At 43.4% G+C, this 25,770-nt stretch overlaps 1 protein-coding gene across 1 annotated transcript in view; it reads left to right on the plus strand.

Moving 5' to 3' along the window:
* TMEM164 (transmembrane protein 164) overlaps positions 1-25,770 on the plus strand; it is a 287,129-nt gene that overhangs the window by 139,574 nt on the left and 121,785 nt on the right. Inside the window, exon 2 of the mRNA XM_085608175.1 lies at positions 10,226-10,275. Coding sequence (XP_085464301.1) covers positions 10,226-10,275 — 50 coding nt within the window. The remainder of the gene's footprint in view (positions 1-10,225; positions 10,276-25,770) is intronic.

The raw sequence follows: 25,770 nt of genomic DNA on the forward strand, positions 1-25,770 counted from the left end.
CAAAAAAAGTGCTTGCCGTCCACTGCAGCTGTAATCATTGTATTTATCTTGCTGGCTAAGGTTGGACTCTCAGGGGCACACACATGACATTGCAACAATGTAAACTTTCACCAATATTATTCTACCATTCTTTGCTTCCACACAAATATATATTAATTCCTAAGCTGTTTACTTGCAATGCTTCACATTATCATACAACAGTCCTTTCAAGCCAGGCCTGGTGGTGTTACTAATGCTTGCTGTGCTTGTAGTACCTGGTGAGTGATGTAGAGGCCTTTGAATTTATTGCAGTAGCTTATTGGGAAGAAGTGACGTCGGGTGTGTGTTAGTTAAGATCTGCTGCTACCAGTTGCCCACGTTTGCACCTATTATAGTGCATCTGTGCCTCTGGAGTGATCTGCTGAGGGCCAGTACCTGGGCTGTGGTGATGGGAAGGTGAATGGGTAGCAGGAACTTCAATGCGGTCAGAAGGTGAACAGCACCTATATTAGGTGCCTTGATGCTTCTGAGGCGCTTCATGAGATCGCCACATTTAATAAGGGTGCTGCAGTGTTTTGCCTCCGGGTCTGTTTCTTGTTGGAGTGGGGTAAAAGAATTAAAGAGGAGTTAGTGAAGAGTTGATTAATATTTGCTGCACTGTGCTGCAACCTCTTCAACAGAAATTCTTTTTTATTGTCATTGCCAATTCGGCAGACTTCTTTAGTGACATCATTTTAGGAGAAAGTCGAGGTTCTTCATTTACCACTCAAGCTAAAATTAGTCCTACAGATATTTTTTGTTTTATCAATGCGAGTAACCTAAACGTCATAGTAACCCCCATTCTGCCTTTCCTGAAGTCTCTAGTCTTGCATTTTTGACTCTCTTCTCATTGAAGCATTTGCAAACACAAAACGTTTAAGAAGCTCATCTCTGTACTATTCACAGCCTGTAAACAGTTCATACTGTCTAGACCTCTCTCTTAATTGGCCATCTTTGGTACCTCATTCCCATCCAGTAATGATCCCAAGATATTGTGTGTCCCAATAGCTTTACACGTTTAGGTTTCTTCTTTTGTCAAATATACTTTTTAAATCTAAATATGCACATAACCTGTAAAAGCCCATGACCGTATTTTGAAATTTCCTTTAAAATGCCTCTCCAAGGGTTTGTTGTTTCCTCGGCGTTGTATACTACTGCCAAATTATGGCTGAGTGTTACTACGAGTGGCACCACAGATACCAATATTCCACAGGTAAAACACATTTTATACAGAAGAGCAGTGAAGAAATATATCCCCAGAGATGCAAACTTATTGGTGCAGTAAAATCACGCCCAGAAATAATTATAAAGTGAAACAAGAGGTAACAAATAAACACTCTGTCTCTGATGCTGGCCTGAAGCTCTGACTTTGACACTATTTAAGTGCAGCTTAGAATTGAGTTCCTTTTTTTTTTCTTTGTTAATGCTACCATTTTTAGTCTCTCTTGTCTTTCCTTTACTGGTAAAGTTGCTGGTAAGGCAGTTACTTGTGGTGTAATGCGCTTATCTCTGGTGGTAACTTTGTCACCAGTGCAAACTAGTGGAGTAGGTCTTAAGGGTTGGCAATGTTTCCTCCTTCTACGTTGACATTGCCATCTTGTCAAATACTGATGTATCCAAAAAGTGATGGATTTGTATACGACCCAAGCGATTGCCAGTGGCTGATATTAATTCAAGCATTTCATCCATCACCTTGTTGCTTTTGCACTTGTTACTCTAAGTGCAACAGGTGTGCCCCGATGTGGGTCCTGCGTTTGCTGTGCCACTGGAATCCAGCTATACCTCCCTGATGAGCCCTCATCAGGGCGAAACCGGCCTAGGTCACTTGTATTCCGGTTCAGGGAGGTTTGGCAGTTCAAACTGGACTGTTCCCATGAGGAGCAGGGTCAAGGCGAATTTTCATTTGCCTGAGTCCATACTAAGGTGGCATGGTGGGCTAAAAATAATGGATTGGGATGCGGTCTGAGCAATTGCCTGTGGCTGAGATTAACTCAGGCATTCTACCCATCACCTTGTTGTTGTTGCAGCTTGTCAAATACAGTGTAGTTGCCACCATTTGTGAAATGTGGGCAATGCTTTAAGTCTGTCTTCTCCTTTTATTAGTCCAGTTGATAGTGGAGGCGGGTGGGCGGATATGCTACCCCAATTGGAGCCCCAGTATTTGCAGCTGGAGCTTCTGTTTTATGGTTCTTATTTATCTATTTATTTGCATTTTTCATACAAAAATAGGACTAAATAGGGCATTGGAGTGCTCTGGTTATGTGCTCTATTGTGTTAATAACAACGAGAAACTGAAGAAGTTCTTCTAAACAAAAACACTCCCCACCCACCCCTCAGTACTTCATGCACAGAGGTATGATATACATGACACTAAAAGTCTCTTCAAGGGTCTATTTAACTGGAATATACTGGTTGTGTAGGGGGTTGACATCTGTCGGGCAAAGCAAGCTCACGTATTTAGGACAGGCAAGCCGCTGGAACTCTGCTGAAAGAAGGGCCATGAACGGGCGCTGGAGCTTCCCATACGAGGCACTCTGGGCAGTGGGAGAGAGGGTAAACTCTTCCCTCCCCAATATGTACTAGCGGCAATGGAGCCACACCCTGGTGTGTTGGGGTGCGTCCTGTGCCCCAATGCGTTAATATGTTCTGGAGTGCTGCTCCCAGAGCCAACCCTATCTGCCTTGCTTTACTGGATTTTAATGGCAAAGGGAATGAATTGGGCACCTCAGGATCGTGTAAGCAGGGAATCTGGGACCTTGTGTGTCGAAATGTAGAGCAATAACATCTAGAATCGTGGCCCAGTACTTCGCAAATTTAGGGCAATCCCATAGCAAGTGTAGCAGCGTTCCGGGGGAGCCCCATCCCTTCCAGCAGTCAGGGCTCCACTCTGGATTTCCTTTGTGTAGGCGTACATGTGTGAGGTACCAATACGTAGCTATCTTGGTGGCAGTTTCATTGCTGGTTGTACTGCATGCTGTATGTCGTGCTCTTTGATGCGCTCTCCACATTCTTTCAGTGTCAGTTGCCTCCCTAGTTCACTTTCTCACCTTCTCTGGCCTGCAATGGGAAGCCGCAGGGTAGGTTGGCGAAGAATGCCATACAATTCAGTGATAAGCGGTTATCCAAAGTTTTGGCTACTAGCCATTTCTTAAAAGGTGTAAAATATCTCTGTGCCCCTGGGTGACTAGATGGGTGCAACAGCCAATGTCACACCTGCAAATAATGCTTCCCTTTGGTTTCAGGAAGTGCATACTCACTGCGTAATTGATCAAATGGTATCACACCCTCCTCATCATACAGACCCACCAAATGGCATTTTGCCCAATGTCATGGTGAGAACACCTCCTGGTTCATATCCGGGGTGAGGTCGGCATTGCCTAGAATAGGAGTCGGCGGAGATGGGTATGACGATAGACCCTTACAAAGTCCCACCTGGTCCCATACTACCATCATAGCCCAGGTGATGGGCGATGAGTATAGGCTGCTCAGACGAGGTGGCTTTTTCAAGAAGAGAACTTTCCAGAGGTGCTGCCCGCTATCGCTCTATCTTGAAATAACCAGCGCTTCTCTGATTCCTTCTTACTCCATTCCATCATATACCGTAGCTGTGCCGCTTGATATTATTGTAGGAGATTAGGGAGATCCAAGCCTCCCTGATCATGATGAGGGTAGGACTGTTCCTTACGCATGCGGGCCATCTGTCTGCCCAAACAAAGCGATTAATTTCCCCCTGTAGGGTCTGAATCATCCCTGCAGGAGATGTCACTTGGAGAGTCTGGAACAAAAATAGGACCTTGGGCAAGGCAGTCATCTTAAGAACAGCCGGTAGTGCCTCCATCAGAATGGAGCTTCTGTTTTAAACGGCCTTTTTCAATGGCTGTGTCCAGAATGTTCTAGTCCAGTACACATCGGAGACATCTAATGCTGATGCAGAGGCTCCGTCTTTCCCTCCTCAGAGATGGATTAAATCAACATGTTTATACTTAGTTCATATTAAATCTGTATATTATTCTTTTTGGACAGAAAGGGGGAAAAAGCCAATTAAAACCCTCTGATTCATCATGTAGCTTACATGAGGGCTGTGCAAAGATACCCTTGTCTAGCAGAGGCATCCCATAGTTTCAGGCCGCTTTGACGCAATCATTTTCGAAGCCATAGGCAAAAGGATGTTTTCCATTTGGGTGCCCCCTAAATCCCTATCAACAATGCCATTTTGAGGCTACTTGGGGCAATATGGTGTCCGCTTATGGCCATTTGTAGTTCACTAAGGCAGGGTTTCAGGATAACCATTGACCAAGTAAATGATTGCAGTTTGTATTTGGTACATACAAATACATCCTATGCGGCCATCTGAAAAATCCATGTCGGTTCCGACACTAGTGGACCAACGTTTGACAACCTGGATTACAGAATGGTTTATAAATCTGTTCTGACTGTCCTCTTCTGTCCTGGTCCTTTTCTCCCCTCCAACACCTTTAATATTTTCCCTTTCCCTCGAATATGTTGGAAATGTCCCTCTAGCCGAAGAATCCCAGGCAACGTTGGTCTTATTGTGATGAGTCCCTTCCGTTTTTTTTTTCTAATTCTATATAGTGTTCTCCATCTACTTACTCTCCTTTTAGCAGTCAAGACTGTCCGGACGGCCCTTTCTGCAGACAGGCACACGCCTTTTCCATTCTTCTGCAGTCACAAAATATTGTGCTTCATCATAGAGGCCCCCTCTATTTGCGGAAAAAACTATTAAAATACCCCCCCTTTAGGAAACTCGGATCCAGTCCTCTGGATCTCCTCCAGGTTCCTCGAATCCGCCTCATCCGCACTGGGGGTAGAGCCTTCTCATATCCTGCGCCAAGATATTGGAATGAGCTCCCCCCACCTTGCGCAAAATCCCAATGTTTAGCATTTTTAGGAAACGGCTGAAAGCTTCTTTGTTTTAACAGAGATCTCCATTTTTTAATCCGGGCTTACTAACTCTCAGTACACTTTCCTAGTCAGCGCCGAGATGCCCCAGGGTGATTTGAGCGCTCTACAAAACATAACATCTTCACCTAAAGGCACAACTTGTGTTGAGTTGGTTTAGCTGTGTGAAATTGTTTAATGAGCATCTCTTGTGCTTTACATTGTATTATATGGGGTGTTTGTTTAACGCTCTGTATAGAACTGAAAATGATTGCATCTGAGCATGCTAGGGTAAAAAAATAGGGCCTTAGACATCTGTTTGATAAATATGTTGGGGTATCAGTCATTCGGAAAGTGCTGTGGGAATAAAAGGGGTTCAGCTTCTCATTATGCATGCTTTGCTTAAGGTGGTACTTAAAGCTCTACAGTGGGTGGGGAAAGACCCAAAGGGCGGGCTAGCACAGAAGATGCAAAAAATCACATTCCATCTCAAGGCCATAATCAATATGAATCCTGGAAGTACATGGCAAGTGAGTATTGCATGTGGTGTCGTCGTCTGTGGAGAAGGATTCTCTTCAGAGTTGGAGGAGATGCCTTTTTGGTGGCTTCCTTGAATATTTTGATGGTGATCATGAGGCACAACGTGTTCAAACAATAGGTTGCAAGGACGGAAAACAAACAGAGGGTGTTATAAGTACATTGAGAAGGTGTAGTGTCTACATTTGCAGTGCATGTCTTAGTATAGGAAGGGAATGCCCAGAGGCAATGGTTTGTGAATTGATATAAAACGAGGATTATGGATTTGTATAGCAATCTGTGGTAAATTGGAAGCCAGTCAACTTGCTGGAAGAGGATAGGAGAAGGGCAGTGTGCAAGGTTGGTGACAAAAATTAAGGATTTTGTGACCTATTGGCAGAGTGATCACATAGAGTAGCCTGTTGTAGTATGTACATTTACTGAGGACTGATGCATTAATGTGGAATTTAGGTCAGTGGAAGATGAGCTGGGAACATCATGTTTTCACGTGTTTTGTAGCAGGTGGTGGATGGGGCTAGTTGTTGAAGTGATGGCTTTTGTGAATCTCATACATTTGCCAAACCCTAGAGTACATCAGAGAAGGCTAGACAAAGAATTTTTGTAGTGAAGGTTCTAAATGTCCAAATAAAAGTTGAACAATTTGTATATGTTGCACCTCATATAATAAGGAAAGTTTTACCAGGATGTGAGCTGTATATTTTTACAGGGAAGTAATCAAGAAGAGGAAGTTACATATTTAAGGCAATGAAAAGCATTCCAAACAGTGTTGTGGTTAAGAACAAACCTGCTTGGATATTAAAAAGAACTTGGCCATTACCATCATTAGCTCTCTTGGATGCATGTGGTATTTCTATAGAGCGAACCTGGAAATAAGCAGCGGAGCTCTGTACAGGGTCAAAGACCAGCATAACATCGATCAGTCATAGGCGAGGTAGCTGGTTTGTGGACTGTTAATGTATTGAGTAGTAGTGTTTCTTAAAGAGGTATGTCTTCAACTGTTTCCCAAATTGGGGCATCGTTGGGGTGATTTTGATGGCTATGGGGGACTATTGTTCCTGAACCTGCATGCATATATGGAAAAGGCATGCTGCCTTGTTTTTTTTCTTTTCTACACTTCTTAGTTTGCAGTCTGTGGTGTACTGGCTGCGATAGTACTGAGAAAATAGGCTAGGGTGCTGGTTGTGATGGTTTTGTTAAAGTTGCAGCTGGTTTTGAAGATGGTGCGTACCGGCAATGGCAGCAAATTGAGTTCCATCAGGATGAGGGTGATATGATCATATTTTTGTAGGCCCTGAATGAGACTTGCTGTGGCATGTAGGGTGCCCTTAGGGGGGTGCCAATGTGGATTCTGGGATGCCATGGAGCAGGGTGTTCTCATCATCCAAATGTGAGAGTACAAGGGCTTGAATAGCACCTCTGAGGTCGCTTCCTGGAAGAAACAGTTTCTTTTTCTTTAGAAGAGAAAGCTGGTACCAGACAGACTTTGTTTTTGTGACAATATGTTCCCTGAGGGGGAGGGTGGTGTCCAGAGTGTCATGGCAATCAGTGAAAAGCTGGGGTTCAGGTAATTGAGCCAGATTTCTACTGTTTCTTGATTGATGTTCTTGGCAAATTGCAGGAATGATGTCCTGGTTGGGTTGAGCTTCAGGTAGGCACTGGACCTCCTGGTTTGGATGATGTGAGGGCATTGCAGGAAACTTTCAAGCAAAGCTGTGTATCCTCGGCATATTGGTGAATCTTGATACTGGTATCTGTGAGAGGAGCACTGCAGGTGATAGGAATCTATTGGGATGTGGAGAACCAATGAGGCATTGCTGATGAATCCAATGTGAAACCCAATTGTGCAAATGTAGATTGGATGGTCAACTGGATCAAAGGCAGCTGAGAGTTGCAGCAATATCCAGAGGCAGGGTCATCTTCATCTGTGGTCAGGGGAGTGCATTGTCTAGGATATGTAAGAGCTAGAGTTCTCTGTGTTGCAGCATGATCTGAAACCTTACCGATAGTCGTGCAAGAGATGGTTAGCATGTGCTTTTGCTGATGGATGGTAGGTGTGTGTTGGGCCATCAGTTAGCAAGGTCATTGAAATCTACTGTAGGGTTATTTTAGGAGTGGAGAAATGATTGCTAATCAGTTTGTGGTTGGATGTTCATCGCTGCAAGGCATGGGTATATACAAATGAATTATGATTTCAATACTCTGTAATTGAGCTACATTACAACACCATATACAGGGGATAAGGTATGATCACTCGTGGGGGCCACTTTGAGTCTTCATATACGAGTCTGTTATTACATGTATTTTTATCATAATCCAGAGAAATTGATGGACCTTTTTATTTAAAAAAAATAAGGTGGACTTTAAACAAAGAGAAGGATTGGTTGCATGTGAATTAGCATTTGTTTTGGTTCACATAGCAAACATTTTAAGCATCACAAAAACACAAAATGCACTGTCAGAAAATCCAAGCCCACAGTAGCATATATAGGGCAAGGCCTTTAAAAAGAGCATGGAACACCTGAACATAACGCACTAAATATTCTGCTGTGCCTGTCAGACAATTTCAGTTCAATGTTATAGGTATTTGGCCAGATAGTGACCGTTGCTTATGTGCACAATACAAACAATTTACTATATTTGCAACAAATAAAATGGGCACAGAGTGAAAAGAAGGTAGGAGATAAGGTAAAGAAACAAGCAAAAAGAGTAGAGGAGGAAAACTAGATAAGAGTAGGGAAATTGTCAATATAAAATTATAACCAGCATTGGCAAAGCCGGCATGTCTGGCCTCTGCAAGCTAATGTTTTTTTATTTATTCACTTATTTTTGCTGATATACTCAATATGCAAACCTATTTAGAAAACAAATAACAGAATATAAAAATATACTTTTGTTTGTTGCCCTAATTTGGACAGGTAGGCCCAGACATGGGTCTCGTGCACACTGGGTCATAGAACTAAGCTGTACCCAGCTGATGAGCCCATAACTAGAGCGAAACCTGTCCTGGGTTGCTTGTGTTGCGGTTCAGAAAGGACTTGGCAGTTCGGACTGGACTGTTCGTAATGGAGCAGGGTCAAGACTGATTTACATATAGCTGGGTCCAAACTGAGGTGGCATGATGTGCATAATAACAATAGACTTGGATGCGGCCAGCGAAATTACCAGTGGCTGAGATTAATTCAAGCATTCCATCCATCACTTTTTGTATACTCGAGAAGCCCAGGGACTCCAGCCCTGGCACTAAAGTGCACTCGTTTTCAGGCGACTGTGCACGTGATCAGGCCAAAGGCTGTCACTAAGTCAAGAGAGTCGGTGGCTTGAGAGGGTTGACCCATTGCCCCATGCTGTAAGTATTTGTGCTGTGAAGGTTAAAGCGGCAGTCTTTTACCAAGAACTTCCTCTTCCTCTAAATTGTCAGAGGTGTCCCTTGTCTGGCGATGGAGGTGTGTGTGTTTGTGGTGTGATATTGTATGTATTGTATTTGTGGAAGAGGTGTGGCGCAGCGGCCAGGGAGCCTGACTCCGGACCGCGGGGGTCACGGTTCGATCCCCGGCGCTGGCGGCAGGTCAGCCCAGCACCATGTGACTCTGGGCAATAGCTCGCTTAATCTTCCCGAGGGCCCCCAGCGCCGGGAAACCTCTTCGGAGGTAGCTGTGCGCTTTACAAGTTCAAGGTTATTATTATTAATAATAATAATATTATTATTATGGTATTTCTTGGTTATTGGATACACTGATTGCGATCTGTATGGCACATTAGCGCTCGGTTAGTTGTATGTCACAGTTTCTGCCTGCTGTGTTTTATTTGGTTGTTGGTATTTGATGGCGTGTAGTTAGAAGTGCTCTCTTGAGGGCTTGGTCTAATATGTTCTGCTGGATGTTTTGTATGTGGTGTATATTAGTGAATAGTGCTATTGTTAACCATATAGTAAATGGCCTTGTTTCATACCTATGTCTTGTTAGATGCATTAGGTTGTAGAATTGTAATGTTTTTTAGTGCTACAGGGACCCATATAATAGCCACTAAGGCTCTATCTGTACATTGCTGGATGTTTGACTGTCCGACGGGGGAAATGTAATGTTTTTTTAAAAAAAATTTATGAAAATAATTACGTTTCACCAGAGGAATGGCCGCCTATATATGTATAACACCTATGAAGCATTACAAAATATTGTTGGCAGTTTATTATAAATGGATATGTTGTTATATTTTAACCAGGTTTGCTATTGTTAATCATATTAGCAATACACAGTAGCTCCTATTTTGGACACTGTCTCACCAGGTAAGCGTGTCCTGATGTATCAGTTTTTTTTCACTAGGTATATTGACTTCTCTTTTTGATCTTTAAACGTAGGTGAAGCAGTTTTTGCTCCTTAAACCCCCTTACCTGAATAATTCCGTGAGTGACCTACATATCCTAGCTAATCATTGTCTAAGCCCTATGTTATTGTAATATTGTTGATACCAAATCTGCACACGCCCCACTATTGTTATAAAATATCACCTGACTTTTTCACCCTGGACCTGTTGATGGGATAATTTTCCACTACTGTTCTCCATCTTTCCACTATTTGGCAAAAAAATAAATGGATTCCCTCAAATGGCATTGGAATGTGAGTGTAGAATCATGTGATAGTACATTTTATTTGTATTGGACAACCTGTGTTACAAATAGAGGCTTTTTCTGGATTGTGGTGTTTGTGAGTGGTGTATTTTAGTACGTTTATGCAAACTATACTGATTGTTTTGTTCTCTCTGTTGAATTTTTCAGATTTTCCTCCTCGCCTGTCCTCCTTGTAGAACTGCCATGGTTGTCTTCAGGTGAGTTTTCTCTCAGGATTTGTTTTATACCTTTTGTATAAAAACACACAAGGAAATTCCTGTCGCCAAGAATGTCCAGCACTGTTCCAAAACAGAGTCTCAGTCTTGATATGAAATAAATGTACACGATTTGCATCAAAATTACAACTCTTTAATCTGTCCCTTGTGGATCAGCGTTGGTCCTCTCTGCTCTGATCATTTGGAAAGCAACACGTCCACCCCATTAGTCACAAAGGACTGTTAGCCCAGAGGCATGAGCGAGAGAACCACTTCTACAGCTAGAGTCGCATAAGGAAATGAGCCACCATAGAGCTTGGAAAAAATAAAGCCAAATTAAGTCATAAAAATATCTTTCAGAGACTTTGGTTGCATTGCTCAAACGGAATATGTTAAGTTGCTTCTAGTACATGCATTGCAAACTCACACTTCAGCAAAATGTATGTTGCTAGTTCACTAACCGTTTTATGTTGGCTGGAAAGACCATGGATCTTTTGTCCCTTCCTAAGGGTGGGGCGTGCTGGTGATCAATTCCTGTGTTTGCTGCCCCTCGGGCCGCAGGTAAGCGCAGTGTGGGGGCTGCCTGTGGTTCTGTGGGGAATCTGTGTCAGCCCGTCTCTGTGACCGCACAATCTGCCAGCCTTGGACAAGGCAGTCTGAAGCAGGGGATGAGAGACCTGATGTATGGGATGAGTGGCCTGATGTATGGGATGAGTGGCCTGATGTATGGGATGAGTGGCCTGATGTATGGGATGAGTGGCCTGATGTATGGGACGAGTGGCCTGATGCATGGGACGAGTGGCCTGATGCATGGGACGAGTGGCCTGATGCATGGGACGAGTGGCCTGATGCATGGGACGAGTGGCCTGATGCATGGGACGAGTGGCCTGATGCATGGGACGAGTGACCTAATGCTTGGGACGAGTGACCTGATGCTTGGGACGAGTGACCTGATGCTTGGGACGAGTGACCTGATGCTTGGGACGAGTGACCTGATGCTTGGGACGAGTGACCTGATGCTTGGGACGAGTGACCTGATGCGTCGGACGACTGACCTGATGCGTCGGACGACTGACCTGATGCGTCGGACGACTGACCTGATGCGTCGGACGACTGACCTGATGCGTCGGACGACTGACCTGATGCGTCGGACGACTGACCTGATGCGTCGGACGACTGACCTGATGCGTCGGACGACTGACCTGATGCGTCGGACGACTGACCTGATGCGTCGGACGACTGACCTGATGCGTCGGATGACTGACCTGATGCGTCGGATGACTGACTTGAATTTGTCTTCTTCCTTCGCCCCTGTAACTTCTATTTGAAGCTAAGCATGTGATTCCTTTGCAGCAGATGCCAGACCTGGGTCGAATGCCTTTTCGTCTCTCTACAGTAGTGACCGCTGCTTAGTTACTAGTAAAATGGTGGTAAGGGAAAGGTCCTAAAAAACTCAGTGCAGGCAAGTTGATCAGCGAGCGAGGTTGGGTAGCTTCCCCTTTATCAGTGTTGCAAGGACCCCGCTGTGGGGAAGGTTGTTGGGTCCCCTGGCCTGTGTGCTTGTTCGTGGTGTTAACTTTACCCAGGAAGTTCACTACAGTCTTCTCTTGTTGACGTAGTAGTGGTCCATCACCCTTTGAAGTATCCTGCAAGAGGGGATGTTCAGTTGCAGTCTGATCTGATCCCAAGGCTCCTTAGCCCACTTCAGCAGTGCCTGTTAACATGCGTGTATGGCCATGACCAAAGACGCGCAGTTAGGTGCGGGTAGATCAGTCACGGCAGCCAGGGCCTGAGCTAGCGTGTAAACGCCGGGCTTTGGTCAAGCTCATTGAAGACTCCTCCAACACTGGCCTCAGCCTTGAGTGTGGGGATTAAAGCTACTACAAGGGTGTTTAAAGAGAAGCCAATATTTGTATGTGCAAGATCAATGAGCAATGTTAAACCTCTCCAAATAGTTCCCTGCCGGTGTCCCCAAGTGTCCACACACTTCCCTTTGTGTCACCCAAAACGTGGCTTTTTTAACAATCCAGATAGGCCTGCCTTTGCCCTCTTCCCACCAAGACAACAACCAGTGAGTCATCACAGCCACCAGGGGGCTCTTGTGGTATAGTGGTTGTGTGCCTCATCCGCGCCTAATCCGCCCCTAATCCGCCATTTTAGGTCTGCCTAAAGATGGTGAGCGCACCTTCCTGTGGGTGTTGTTCAGCTTCTTCTGAGCGAAATGTCACTAGATTAAATTGGAGGTGCTGGGGGCACTGCTTGCTGTGGATTGTGGTAGACTCAACTAGGTGTTTTGCCTTGGAAAGGCAGTATGGCAAATTGTAGAACACATGGCAGCAACAGAAAAAAATACAATAAAAAGGAAAACTCACCCCTGCATCCTAACTATGCTCCACCCAAAATAAAGTTTTAAACATTAGAGAAAGATCTTAAAATGCGTTCTCTCTGGATTGTTTGGTTATTTTAAACTGATTTTGGCTGAAAGTTTTCATGCTGTAAATTAGGTCGGTATTGAATGTCATTCACTTGCAAATCAACATTGAAAGTATTTCAAGTTCATCCCATCGCCTTCTATTGATTTACAGAATAGCTTGCTGCGGTTTCATTGCTGCCCCAGATTAGGAGACTTTGGCATATAGTTGGCATTAATCCTCTAACTAGGACTAGTACGATTAGCCCCTGAAACATAAGGCGACACAAGGGACATTAATTGGCGATTCAGTAGTTGTTGGTGTTCCATGGCCAATAGATCTTTCACCTCGACTCTGTTCAGGCTCGTTGTCTTCCCAGAGGTGGCATGGCCGAAGGGATACGTGCTTACCTGTGTTAAGGGAACGTACTGGCAGGCATCAGCATTTCAGTGACACTAGAGTGCATACCTAGCTCATAGATTGTGCTTGCACTGGAAGACATGTTGCTGCAGAAAACTGATATAGAATTATTCATTTTCGTCTGCAGAATACGAATATGCACGTGGAACTTGTCCTGGCCTCTGCTGTAAAACGTGGCTAATATATGAGTCCCCAAAATCAGTCCTTTCTGTTTGTTTGTCTTATATGTTTACATTTACCAAGACTGTGAAAATTGTGTAGTCCGTGACAGTTTTGGCAGAGTTTTTTTTTTAAATAGTAGTCTATTTGTTCTGTGTGATTTACTGTTACTACATTTAAAATCTGTATTAATGAATTACCTTTGAATGCAGTCTTTTATGAGGTATAGAGATTGACATTTTTATAGACTAAAGATATGTTTATAAATATGCTTTATAATTTCCTTATATTTAACTCGTAATAAAAAATAATTTGAAGCCAGTGCACATTCATGCAGTTAGATGCAACTACTGAGAAAAGGATGTGAGAAAAGTTAAAAGCATGAATAAAATTCCTAATCCGCCCCTCATTGGAAGGGTTTCTCTTGCCATAGCAGCAAAACATCTATTCATTTTAAGTTACTCCCTTACATTTAATTTGTAGGGATTTTTGTATTTTTTTTAAACAAAAAAAGGTCTATATCTATTATAATGTTACTATTTTAAAATTATGGAGCGATAAAGTGACAGAGAAGTTGGGAGTAAATTGAGGAAACATTTGGAAAGAGGGTGGTGGACTTAGCTAGGGACTTTCTCATTAACCCTCTTCAGCCCTGTAAATTATATTACATCATAAATGACTAGAAAGTTATACTAGTCATCACATTGTTACCCAGCGGTTTCATATATGCATTAGAACCTTTGTTCATTTCCTTCAGCCTGGTCAGTATAAAAGGTTTTCAGTTCAACAAATCATGACCCAGTAATATGGTGTTCAAGTGTGCCTCACTTTCCTCATACACCTAGAATGTTAGCGCTCTAGCCACTCTTTGGTGAAGCTGTAGTAGAACACTGAAGAAATAACTGACCGGATTCTGCTGCTGTTTGAAGCACGTTTTACTCAGCGTGTAAGACTTTATTTCTCGAATGGTTGATGAAAATGTATTTGAATTTATTGAAAATGTGTCCTTATTTTAGGTTATGGAGAATTTACTATCTATTCCATGAGAAATTCACGAGGGAAAATGTTAACTCCTGAAGTGAATTAAGTCCAAGCTGGAGATCACCATTTGTAACTGAGTGAAGTCGTCTTATACTCACCACAATTCCTAAAGTTAGTGTGGCACCAGTAATACTTGATTATATTGTCACTGAAATCTGTTATCATACGCCATTGTCTTTGGGCCAGCCATCCCGTCATGTTTTTATGGGGCACACAGTGTTTCTAAGATCTGGCCAAATCAAACAACTTGGAGCCATAGACAACAGCAAATGTTGTGACCTGGAAGAAAGTTAATTTTTAATTGGGATTGAGGGAGGGAGAGATAAATCATCACAAGTAAAACTCACTTACCTGTTAGGTCTAGGCAAATGTTACAGTAATTTAAACCTCAACTCAAGGCTGTCACTGCCATACCTACCTGGGCTTAAGTTAGAGAAAATGTGTAAACCATTTAAAATTGTCTAAAAAGTAGAGAACAGTACACAAAAAAAAACTTATTCCAATTTCTAAAAATAGAGAAACATATAATAAGCAAAATGACGCCAAAACGACAAAAGTCCAGTAAGGGGAACTAGAGAGATTTTTTTATTTTATTAAAGATTTAAAATAAAAAGCGCAAAGAAAATGTAAAACTCCCAAATCTGGCTCCAAGTCCTATGGTAAAATCTTTGTCCAGGGCAAACCTGCTTGGCCTATCCGACCTGTGCTCCAACGCGGTCAGTCTGAAATGATGAACCCGTGAACAATGATCGTTGTTGGAGTTTTACTTTTTCTTGGCGTTTTTTCTCTTAAATCTTAAGTGGAAGCAGGTCCAGCCTTTCTGGTCTCCTCGAAGGTATTAAACAGCCAGTGCATTATTTTATTCTGTTCTTCCCTGGGCTCAAAAAGTGTTCTGATGAGGGTGCCACATTTATAGATGGCACTAGCTAGTAGATGGGGTTGGGTCCTCCTTAACCAATGGGGTTAAAAATCTCAGGGGCAAACCTACCCACATTTTCATCAGTTCCTGCTTGCCTTACTATAAGCAATCCCACAGTGATCTTACTGCGAAATTCCAAGGCAGGGAAACAGAGCCTGTGTGCCTGCCTAGAGGTGCGCCCTGGAAAATAAGTAGCTTCCTTCTTTGTGGTCACGCAAACCTGGTTGTGGGGGCATCTCCCCTCCCGCTAAGCTTGGAGCCAGCCTGGCTGGAGAAACAAAGGGTCGCCTTCCCCAGGTATCTTTCTTATACTTACTTATACTTGTGAAAGGGCAGGCCCTTTACAAGATAATGCAGTTCCTGGGCTCTTCCTAACCTGCCTTACTGCAAATGGAAGAAAAAAAGCTCTCTATCCAAGCCATTGTTTCTGCTCTGGGAGCAGTTCTCACCCCTCTTTACGATCAAGCACTGCTAGGCAGCTGGTGTTAAGCTCCCAGAGGCTGACTTGCTTTAGCTTAAGGTAGAGAAATGGCAACTTTCTAAAACATACTTTTCCAAAATATTGATTAAAAATCTAAGTGTACCATTAGATGGATTTGAATCAAACCGGGGATAGCAGAATTAATATTTAATTTGTTATATCGTTTTTCAGTAGAATAGCCAGAGCTTTCCACAGTGAAAAAAGCTTTGAGTTCTTGTCACTGCAGAGACATGGTAACACAATTTCTAAATGTCCCTCTTTTAAATGTTATGTTATCTGGTGTTTTATTGAGCGCTCAGCTACTCAAGCAGAGTGTCCCGGCGCTGTGTACTGCTGGGGAACCCATCCTGGCTTTCCCTGTGAGATTGTCCCTTACTGGGCATCTCCAAGGTGAAGACCAAGCATCCCCGGTGCTGATGGGCCCGTAAGTGGAGATTAAGCAAGCTATTGCCCAGAGTTGCTGAGTGTGATCCATGATTAGAGTAGGCACCGAGGCGAGAATTATCGAGTCCGCTGACCTTGGCCCAAGACCCTGCCGCGTCGGGAATCGAACCCTGGTCCCTGACCGACCTCTGCTTCCGGGTCTGCCGCCTCTAACCAGTGAGCCACACCACTCCACTAAATACCATGCACTCTACCCTTTGGAGTACAATGCCCACATGAAAGTAACTTTATTAATATTGAAATGGAAGGTTTTTCCCTGTCAACTGGGTTATTTTGAAAACTCCGACTGCAGGTTTCAACTGCAGCAATCGAGCTACAGTGGTAGGTCTGAAGTCACGTTTGACCTGCTGTTTTATTGTAAGGCACAATAAGTGCAGTAAGTGCAATAGGTGCAGTGCACAACATAACATGGGTTTAGTTTCTACACCGGGAATGACCGAGAAGGACTCTGCCTATGTCACTGCAAGTGCAGGACTGCTCATGTGCAGTGTTTTAGGAAACCTGTAAGAACAGACACACTCATGTATGTTTGTAAGTGCCTACCACAATTGAGTAGTCGACAACTTTTAGTTGTAACCATATTGACTGTTGTCAAGGGTTCCCACAGGAGTGATAGAGAAGCAACCCTATGAGTACATAATCAACAGCTGCTCATAGTAAATAATCTGAAGGTTGAGTCTGGCCAAGAAGTGTCAGTGAGACAATCTATGTGAACACGGATTGTGTCGTTAGCTGCACTCTGTGTTCTGGGGTCTGATAAGGAGCTGCACAGGGCAACCAATATCCTCGTTGGATGTTCCAATGCTTCAGAGAAAGTGTCCCCGTGAATGGGCACTACACAGTTAAAGCAATATTACATCCTCTCTGCAGTTGATGCTGAAATTGCAGCTTACACCCCCCTGAAATTCTCTTATGTGTCTTTGTGGGCTAGGCCGGTGTCCTTTCGACTCTTTCTGAGTGTGGCACAGATTTAGCTTGGTTTCGAAGGTCCACCCTGGTATGTGCCGTATCAACCCTTTGTAAAATGCATTATGCAGTCATTCTTAGTGTGTTCGTGAGCATTAGTTGAGGAGTGGCAGATGTGCAATCTAAGGTAGCTTGGTGGCGAGTAGGGCAGTCACAGTGAGCATGGCCTACAGGCGCTTTTGGAGCAATTGAGTTTGAAATCAATTAAATGGTCTTGCTATAGTAGTACATTTAACTGCTCTTTATTGCGGAGGCGTTGTTTATTGTACTTTAAATACAGTTTTAATTCAGGTGGTCTGCAAGCAGCATTATACAAACTTGTGTACATCAGATACACTTTAATTTCAGGATGGCTACAAGTAGATTTAAGTGAAAAACACTTCATTAATACGTTTGAGTTCAATTAAAAAATGTAGTTCTAGTAATACAGCTGATCTTTTTATGTGATTGTTGCATTGTTTATGCAAGCATGTACATGGGTGACTGTTTCATTTCAGGTGTTCTGCAAGCAGGTGTTTCCAGATCTCTGCACCTTGAATACAGTTTAGTGGTGCTCTTTGTACAGCACCAGGTTCTCTGTGTGTTCCTCAGCTTTAGGTTTGTTTTGATGGTTCTGGTTTCCAGCAGTGGATGGATCTGGAGCTTAGTATCTTGCAAAGAGCACATAAACCCAGCATTGCATTTCTTCTTGTGTCCAGGCAAATTCGAATCAGGTGCTGTACTGGTAGCAGCATGTGCCTGACTGTATGTGTGCCCTATTTGTATAGTTCGAATCTAGCCATAAGGCGGCAAAGCGATGTACATGGTTTCATTGAGCAGAATCTCTCTGAACTTTGCAGAAATTACCTATGCCTTCATATCCTCCTGTTTGAAGGTTAAGGGTGTATTCCTTATTTCTTCTTTCTGTTCCTGTGTGAAAGCTGGGGTACATTCATGATTGCTTCATCTTGGAAAGAGCCAGGTCCTCGCAGACTTCCTGAATTGCAGAAGATTTTCAGTGATTCTGTTTTTTGCCATATGGAAATGCAAGATGTTAGCAGCATGTACAGAGGAAGACATCCCACTGTTACTTCTTAGAAGTAGGGATGATCCGATGTAGCACCAGACAGGAGTGCTGTTCTCTTCTGTAGATATCTTCTGAGCTTTAATTGGATGAAAGCTAAGCGTTTGCTATTAATGGCCCTGTGAGTGATCCACAAGGTCTAGAAAGTTGAGTGTGTTCCAATGACTTGTCTCTGAAGTGCTTGTAGGTCATGCACATGAATGTGTAGCAGTTGCCTTGCTCTGGTGTCATTGGAGTCCTTGTAGTAATTGGATCCCCAGTAAAGCTTGTTTGCATTGTCGAGCATGACCTAAGGAGGTAGGACGTCACCTGGACCTCCAGCAGGAAACCTTGACGTGAGAAGATTCATATTAGAGTAAGAATGATGAAGGGGCTCCTTTTGACTTGGTCTATGTGGGGAGCCAGGCATAGGCTGAAGTCCATAATCGCTCCAGGTTTCTTACTTCTGTCAGTGATGTTGGCGGCGTTTCAAGTTCTTGGGACCAGAGTGATGAGTTCCATTTTCAATTAGGTAAGTTTAAAGTGGTCAGTCAACATCTATTGGTTGATCGCTCAGAGACGTTTGTCTAATCCTGATCTATCTATATATCTATATATATATATATATATATATATATATATATATATATATATATTTTGGGTTTTCTGGATTCAGAAGGATCTGAGTTTTGTAGACTTATGGGTCATGTTTTGGATAAATGAAACTTGAAGAAAGAATAAAAACAACATATAAAACCAAACAAGAAGAATTGGTGTCAAATGTTGCTTTCGTGGATATCTCAGTTTTTTGTGTTGTGTTTATATGATTGTAAAAAAATACTGGTGGGGACCAGTAACTGGGATACTTAGCGCCGGGCAGAATTACTGTAACCCAAATTGTTATATATATATATATATATATATATATATATATATATATATATATATATATATATATGCCACACAATCTCCCCATTCTGAGAATCTTGCTATTCTAGCTTGAAATGCTTTTAAAGTTTTAACATTACATTGGCATAATAATGTGTTTAATAATCTATAGTGCTTAAAACTTCACACGCAACAATCCTGTGACCTAGAGTGTGACATAATGGTTTTGTAAGAGTTGCTTGCTTTTAAGAGCATTTAATCTATTTTTATGAAAACAACGAATATATAAGGTGTTCCGTGGAAAAAGCGCTTCAACGTCCCATCCGGGGTAGCAAGTGCTATATAAATGAAAACCTTTTCCCCTCTTCTGTACCTCCACTATCCTTCTGAATCCAAATAACTGACTAACATATCCACCATTATTACAGCAAACAAATGATGGACGGAATGCTGACAATGCAAACATTCTCCCCCAGTCAAAAGATCTGGGTTAAATCCATCATTCTTTTGCCCACTACGCCACCCCAGTTTGGACCCAGCCATTTGCAAATCAGTCTTGACCCTGTGCCCCATGGGAACAGTCCAGACCGAACTGCCAGGTCAGGTCCTCCCTGGACCGGAAACAAGCACCCTGGGACCGGTTTCAGGGTATGTCACCCTTCAGCCAGGCTAACTTGAATCCAGTGGCACAGTGAGCAAGGGACCCACGTTTGGGCATACCCTTCCCACTTAGGGCAAAAAGTGTAACCTATCCACCACTCAAATTACTTTCATATTTCACTCTACTAATTCACCACGAATCCTTTATGGGTTCCGGAGTAGCGTGCGAAAAAGCGCTTCGACACCTTGTCAGGGGTAGTAAGCGCTATATAAATGCACTTAGAAAACAATATAATATATATCCACATCCACTGCGGGATCCGCTCAAATCCTTCAACTGGACATAAATATATATATATTTATTTATTTCCTGGATTTGAGCTGATCCTGCAGTGGGTTTAGGTAGATCTTGACCTGTAGAGGGGCAATAGCTGATTCTTTATGGAAGTTTATCTTGATGCTGAACAGTGGTGATGTTCATAAGGGAAATGAGCTGATTAGTATCTCTCGGATCAGTAGGAGCTAATTCAGTCCAGGGTGATTCCAGGGCACAAGTGGGTGAGTGGGTGGACGGAGTCCCCCCTACTATTTTTAGGAAGGGGACTCCGTTCCCTTTAGTCGGAACCGAAGAGGTGTGACCTTCTGCCCTAGCACTGCAGCTGCTTGTGTTTGTAAACACTTTGTGTGTAACCCGATCTGGGGATGTTTGTAGCCTCCCTCCCGCCCGCAGCATCCTCTTTATTTGTGGGATGGCCCTGTAGAGGGTTATGTTTTAATCTCGTGGCTGAGGAACAGAGAACTTGACACGGTTAACCATTCTACCGCTCACGAACTGCAAAGGTGAAGCGCGTGGTGCTTTGGAGATAGTTAAAAGACCCTCAACAGAAAACAACCGAGCCTCCACAGCAAGTTTCATCTTGAAAAAGAAAATACACACAACACCTTTTGTTTGCTCAGTAAAAGCAGTTTAAATAAAAGGGTTCTACAAGTTCCACATGTCTGTTTCAAACATATTGTCACTTTCATCCACTTCCAAGCCGTTAGACTTTTTGATATGTGGAAACAATACACGTAGTTTATAAAGTGAATATTATTACATTATATATTAAATGTTATTTTTATCTTTGTGATCATGTGAATTAGCTATTTCTGTAAAATAGACCCTTGGAATTTTAAGTGACATTTATTATAAGGGCATGACATCATCACTAATTGTGACATTTGTGAACAGGATATGATAATTAGCAGCCCCCCTCCGACCCCCCCAAATATTTTCCCTATGACTTGTGCCTTGGGCGGTTCTTTTTATTCCGAGTGGTCGTAAACTGTGTGGAATATAGCCCAAAGATCTAATTGAAAAGGCGCTGCGACACCACTTCAGTGCACTGTTGTGACAAAATCCTGTATGGCACAATTACGCGAGACCATTTCAGTAAGCAGAGAAACGTTGAACTAGAAAAGCAGATGGTGTGAGGCTGTGAGCTCTAGTTACACGGATCAGCGGTCACTTATGTGGCCGGTGTGAGAAAAAAGGACACAACATTGAGCAACGGCGTCAGGAATGCGTGCACGCCTTCTGTTTCACTTGGTCTTGGCAAGGTGGCCGGATGTGTACGTGCCTCGTGCAGCGCGTAAACATGTTCCCGGAAGCAGCAGTCTTAGTGAGGCGTGGATAGGTTGCAAGACAAATTAGGCAAGCCTGGCTGCACTGTGTTAATATTAAAATGAGAAGAAGTCCTCACGATTGTACAAACACTTCCGTGTTTGTTTCGTGCTTGTTGACTGATTAGTCATTCATTTACAATATTTGAACTGCTCAGTATATTGACACGCTCTCAAGGTGCTGACGGTGGTCTGGTAATACCACTGGACTCAATGTGTTTGTGTTGATAGCCATACCAGGTTAAACCATCCTAGCCATGATTTAAGGTTTGGCGTCCACCGGGGCATGCCAAGTAGCATAAGTGACTAGATGCACCTGAGTGAATTGTGGTTAGAAAATTGGACATTACTTTATTTTCGTAACATTTTTTTTTTTTTTTTTTTTTTTAAAGGCAAGGGGTCTTCCTCATCAGTCCATCCTTCTTGGTTAAGCTTGTTACAACCTCTGAAGAATGATTTACATGTCTTAATCGAGCAGTCTACATTTTGAAAATCCTCATCCCGTGTTTGAGGGTCTTTGTCACAGTCTGGAGTGTGTCTGACTTGTGTGTTGTTTGTAGACTTTGTTACTTCACACAGCACCTATGAGTGTCTCGCATCTATGTCATTAGTTGAGTACAGCTGTCCAAGATGCGCATTAACTCTTTGTGCATATGAGAGGGCTGAAGTAAATCGGAGATGCTCACAGTCATCCGCTTCTTTGCGCTAGAGCAGTGGTTGTTAACCACTGGTCCAGGGGGCTCCGAGAGGCCTACTCAGGAGGTCTGCAACGGTTTTACAAAATAAAATATTAAAATCCATAAATTAATATTCATAAAAATACTAATAAAGAAGCAAAGTTGAAAATTTGATAGCTTTTCTAAATTTGATTATGAATTTCAAAAATATTTGAGCTTTTGTTGTAGGTTTGTCTCTGTATTTTTGTGCATTATTTTGCGGTTCAAAACATAGAAATTGCTCTGGCTTGTGCCTGCCTACTCCCCCACCACCTTCCCAGCTTCCAATAACGTCTCAGTGGGGGTCTCCAGATTCTAGTAATGACTCCGTGGGGATCCACAGAAGTCAAAAGGTTCTGATTCGCTGCTCTAGAGTAGACGTCTGTGAATTGGGTTTTTGTCTTCATTGATTTAGATGTATTTCTCAATGTGCTTATTATCTAAACTAACACAAACTGTACATTCTGAATAGTGAGACTGGTTGTTCGAAGAGAAGTGGAAAAATATTTAGAGTTATGAATATCCTATATTGTCATTTGAACAGTGTGTTTTTTGTTTCCTCTCCTTGATAGTGGGCAGATTTGTATCTCTTGTTCACAGTGAAAAACTCCCTTTTTCAAATATATTTTATACAATTTTCCATGAACTAACAATCATCATACGGCATTTCGTACATTGCATTACTACTTATATATTTTCTCTCGTTCATTGCAGCATTAATATTACTGATGTATTTTGCAGGCCCGATTTTCTGAATTGTGCATCTTCACATCTAACTACCAATGACACTTGAGCAACTTACAACAAAGAGCATTGTTCACATTATTAGCCCAACTCCGTGAAATACGGCATGTATCACCGTACTGTGCTCGTGCCATCCTGCGCTGTTAAAAACTACCTTGGCCAATCTAAATTGTTTGGGATGCAAGTGTTTTAGCACTATTTTGTGTGGGATATTCTGAATTCCTCACAAGGGTCTATTAGTATCTTTATCGGCCAACTGAGTCCAATACGTGTCCCCCTGTTGAGTCTCTGTTGTGAGTTTCCCTGTGCTCGGCAGTGCACTAAATATCTTGAGCCTAACTTCTGGGCATCGCTAAAGTTTTTTTCCCCATGACCCAGCGGCGGGGCCTTCTCACTCTTCTATAACATTTGTATCTGTCATTTATCCAACAACAGCTTAGGGTTTGCACACCTACAAGCCACCCTGTGCGGTTTCAACCTGGAGAGCGGGCCAAGGAGGGTCATTCTAGGGCTCAAGGTCCATTATTTCCAGCTCAAGGTCAATTATGTTTTTTTGTACGAGCAAATATTTTAACTAATAAGTTGTCAGTGCTGGGTAGGCCCAAAACATGTGCACCGGTACAAGACTGGCATCTAGGTATTCAATCAGACGTCCCAGGGAATAGCCGATGTAGTTAATGGAGTGTTAGATACGTGTGATGCGGTACATTAGCTGCAACATACATAAGATGCAGTAGAAGCTCGACTTTCTACCTACCGTTTTGGGGTATGCAATGACATCACGCCATTCATTATCATTTTTGTCTTCACCTAAATCCTTTCAACAGTGTTAGTTTCAGTCAAGTTTATGAAGCTTTTATATATTATTGTTACTGCTTTGAATAAGCTACCCACTGTTTATAACCTCCGTAACACTCCGTGCGCCACCGGGTGCTCTGCTTGTACCCAATGTTTCCTTTTCTAGTTGGACCATTGCATTGAAAGTGAGAAATTGACCCACATGTATTGGGTTACTCTGTGTGGGGCTTAGGCACATGTGGAATCTACCATTCTCAATTAAATCTTGAAGCCCTAGTAAGCCTTCTATCTCCCAAGCTCGTGTGTCTATCCTATTGGCCATTCCATGGAAGATTGAGAGCTAATGAAAGGGCATATCTGGGGGAAATGGCACTTTCGTTTTTGTACCTGTTAAATTTCTAGTTAGTATCTAGCCTTTGTCATCAGTCTGGAGTGTTTAGTGTGATTGTCATAGGGTTCTAGCAGACAAAAAAAATGGCATCTTCTCCCACTCAGCTGCCTTATCTAAGAATTCTGCTGCAGCGTCCGACAAGCTGGCGGCCCACATAGGTTGTGCAGCCAGGCCATATAGTTCTAGACCAGTGCCCCGATTTACCCACTTTGTTACAGGCCAATGCAAAGCGCGAGGAATCCATTTTGTTGGCAGAGGGGTCCAGGAGGTGGGTTTCTTGTGTTTTGCTTTTTTGTAAAGTTGGCCCACCAGTAGGTTGCTTGCAGGGAGTAGAAGGCGTGTTTGCTTTCGTTTAGTTTACGAAGTTGGTTTGGTTTCGATCTCTGGTGGATTGAGAGGGCCGCGTTTCAGAGTTTTGGTCCTCACCTTCCAGTGTTATGAGCGAATCTTTATGCTGTTTGAATGTTTTTAATAGAGATGCTCGCGTGTGAAGCAGATGAACTGTGGCTGGTTTTCCCTGTAGACTTTTATTTTTTTGGTGCGGACGACCTTTAATTTGATGCGGTGGAAGCTGGTGGAGCGCTTCTGGGGCTGTCGCCATGTGTATAGATTGTGGTCAGGCGCGCAACACCCATTGGGCTCACCGGGCTTCAGCCCCCCCCCGTCGTGTGTGTCAGCCCGGCTGAGACAGCCTCGCGGGCTGGCGTCCGTCTAATTGCAGCAGCACCAGAGTACTTCACGGGTCTTTAAAAGACCATTTAATCGTTAATGAGGCTTTTGTTGCGTTTTCGCCCCTTCTTACAGCCATTCTGCCTATGGCTGCTAGACTTAGCCCCCCCCCCCCGAAATCTTTTTCAGCCCCCCCCGAAATTTGGCTCTAGTTGCCCGCCTGATTGTGGTTTTTCACGTTCAGCTTGACATACTTGCCTTAACCAGCTCATGTTTGCCTTAACCAGCTCATGTTTGCTGTTCCTGAAAATGGCTTTTCGGTGCTCCGCCGCTCTCAAGCCCCACGTTCCTCCTCACGAAGATGCCACAGGCCTGGCTCTTGCAGAGCACGTGTGCAGACCCAGCCTCCCCTTCCCTCGCTCACACCCCATGACGGCTTTTAAAATGATCATTATCGAGGCCCGGGCCGGCGATAAAAATAGACGTGCGATTGATTGTTCCACGGCCGAGGCCTCTCTCTCCACCAGCGCGCGCGGTCCCACGGGGCCGCCGCGCGCCGGCTGGAAGGCGCGCATTGTCTGCCATAATATTTTGCTCTTTTTTTATGGACCGCAATCGATGCGTTCGGTCGGTGGCTTTTTGATCTGACGGCTGAGCAGTCTCGCGCCAGGCTACAAATAACCCTCCTCACGCGGGCAAGTAATGGAGTGAGCGCACGCTGCACCACAGGGACTCGGAGTGCATTGCGATTCTCGATGGTTGTCTGTCTGTACCTTCTGCCCAGTAGCTCGCGCGCTCACAGGAAACCCCGTGCTGATTCTCAGGGCAAATAACAAGGGACGGGGGGGGCCTGGGGAATGGAAAATGCCGAGTTCTAGATTTCCGAAGTGTAGCCAGATGAAACAAGCATTAGCAAAGCCAATAGACCTGTTGTTGTCTGCCAGCTTTTTGACTTTCTCAGTGCTTGATTTGAAATCTAGATCAGTGGATCTCTCAGGCGGGCATCTCTATTACGAGAATGGGTTCGTTCTAGATTGGTTTTGGAACTGTGCTTTCTCTCAATTTCTTTGCTAAGCTAACTCATGAAGTGGGCATCCCTCTTCTACATTATATATACACCCTCCTGGAACAAAGACCTACTGCGTCG

Source organism: Triturus cristatus, chromosome 5_2, assembly GCF_964204655.1.
Source record: "Triturus cristatus chromosome 5_2, aTriCri1.1, whole genome shotgun sequence".
NCBI lineage: Eukaryota > Metazoa > Chordata > Amphibia > Caudata > Salamandridae > Triturus > Triturus cristatus.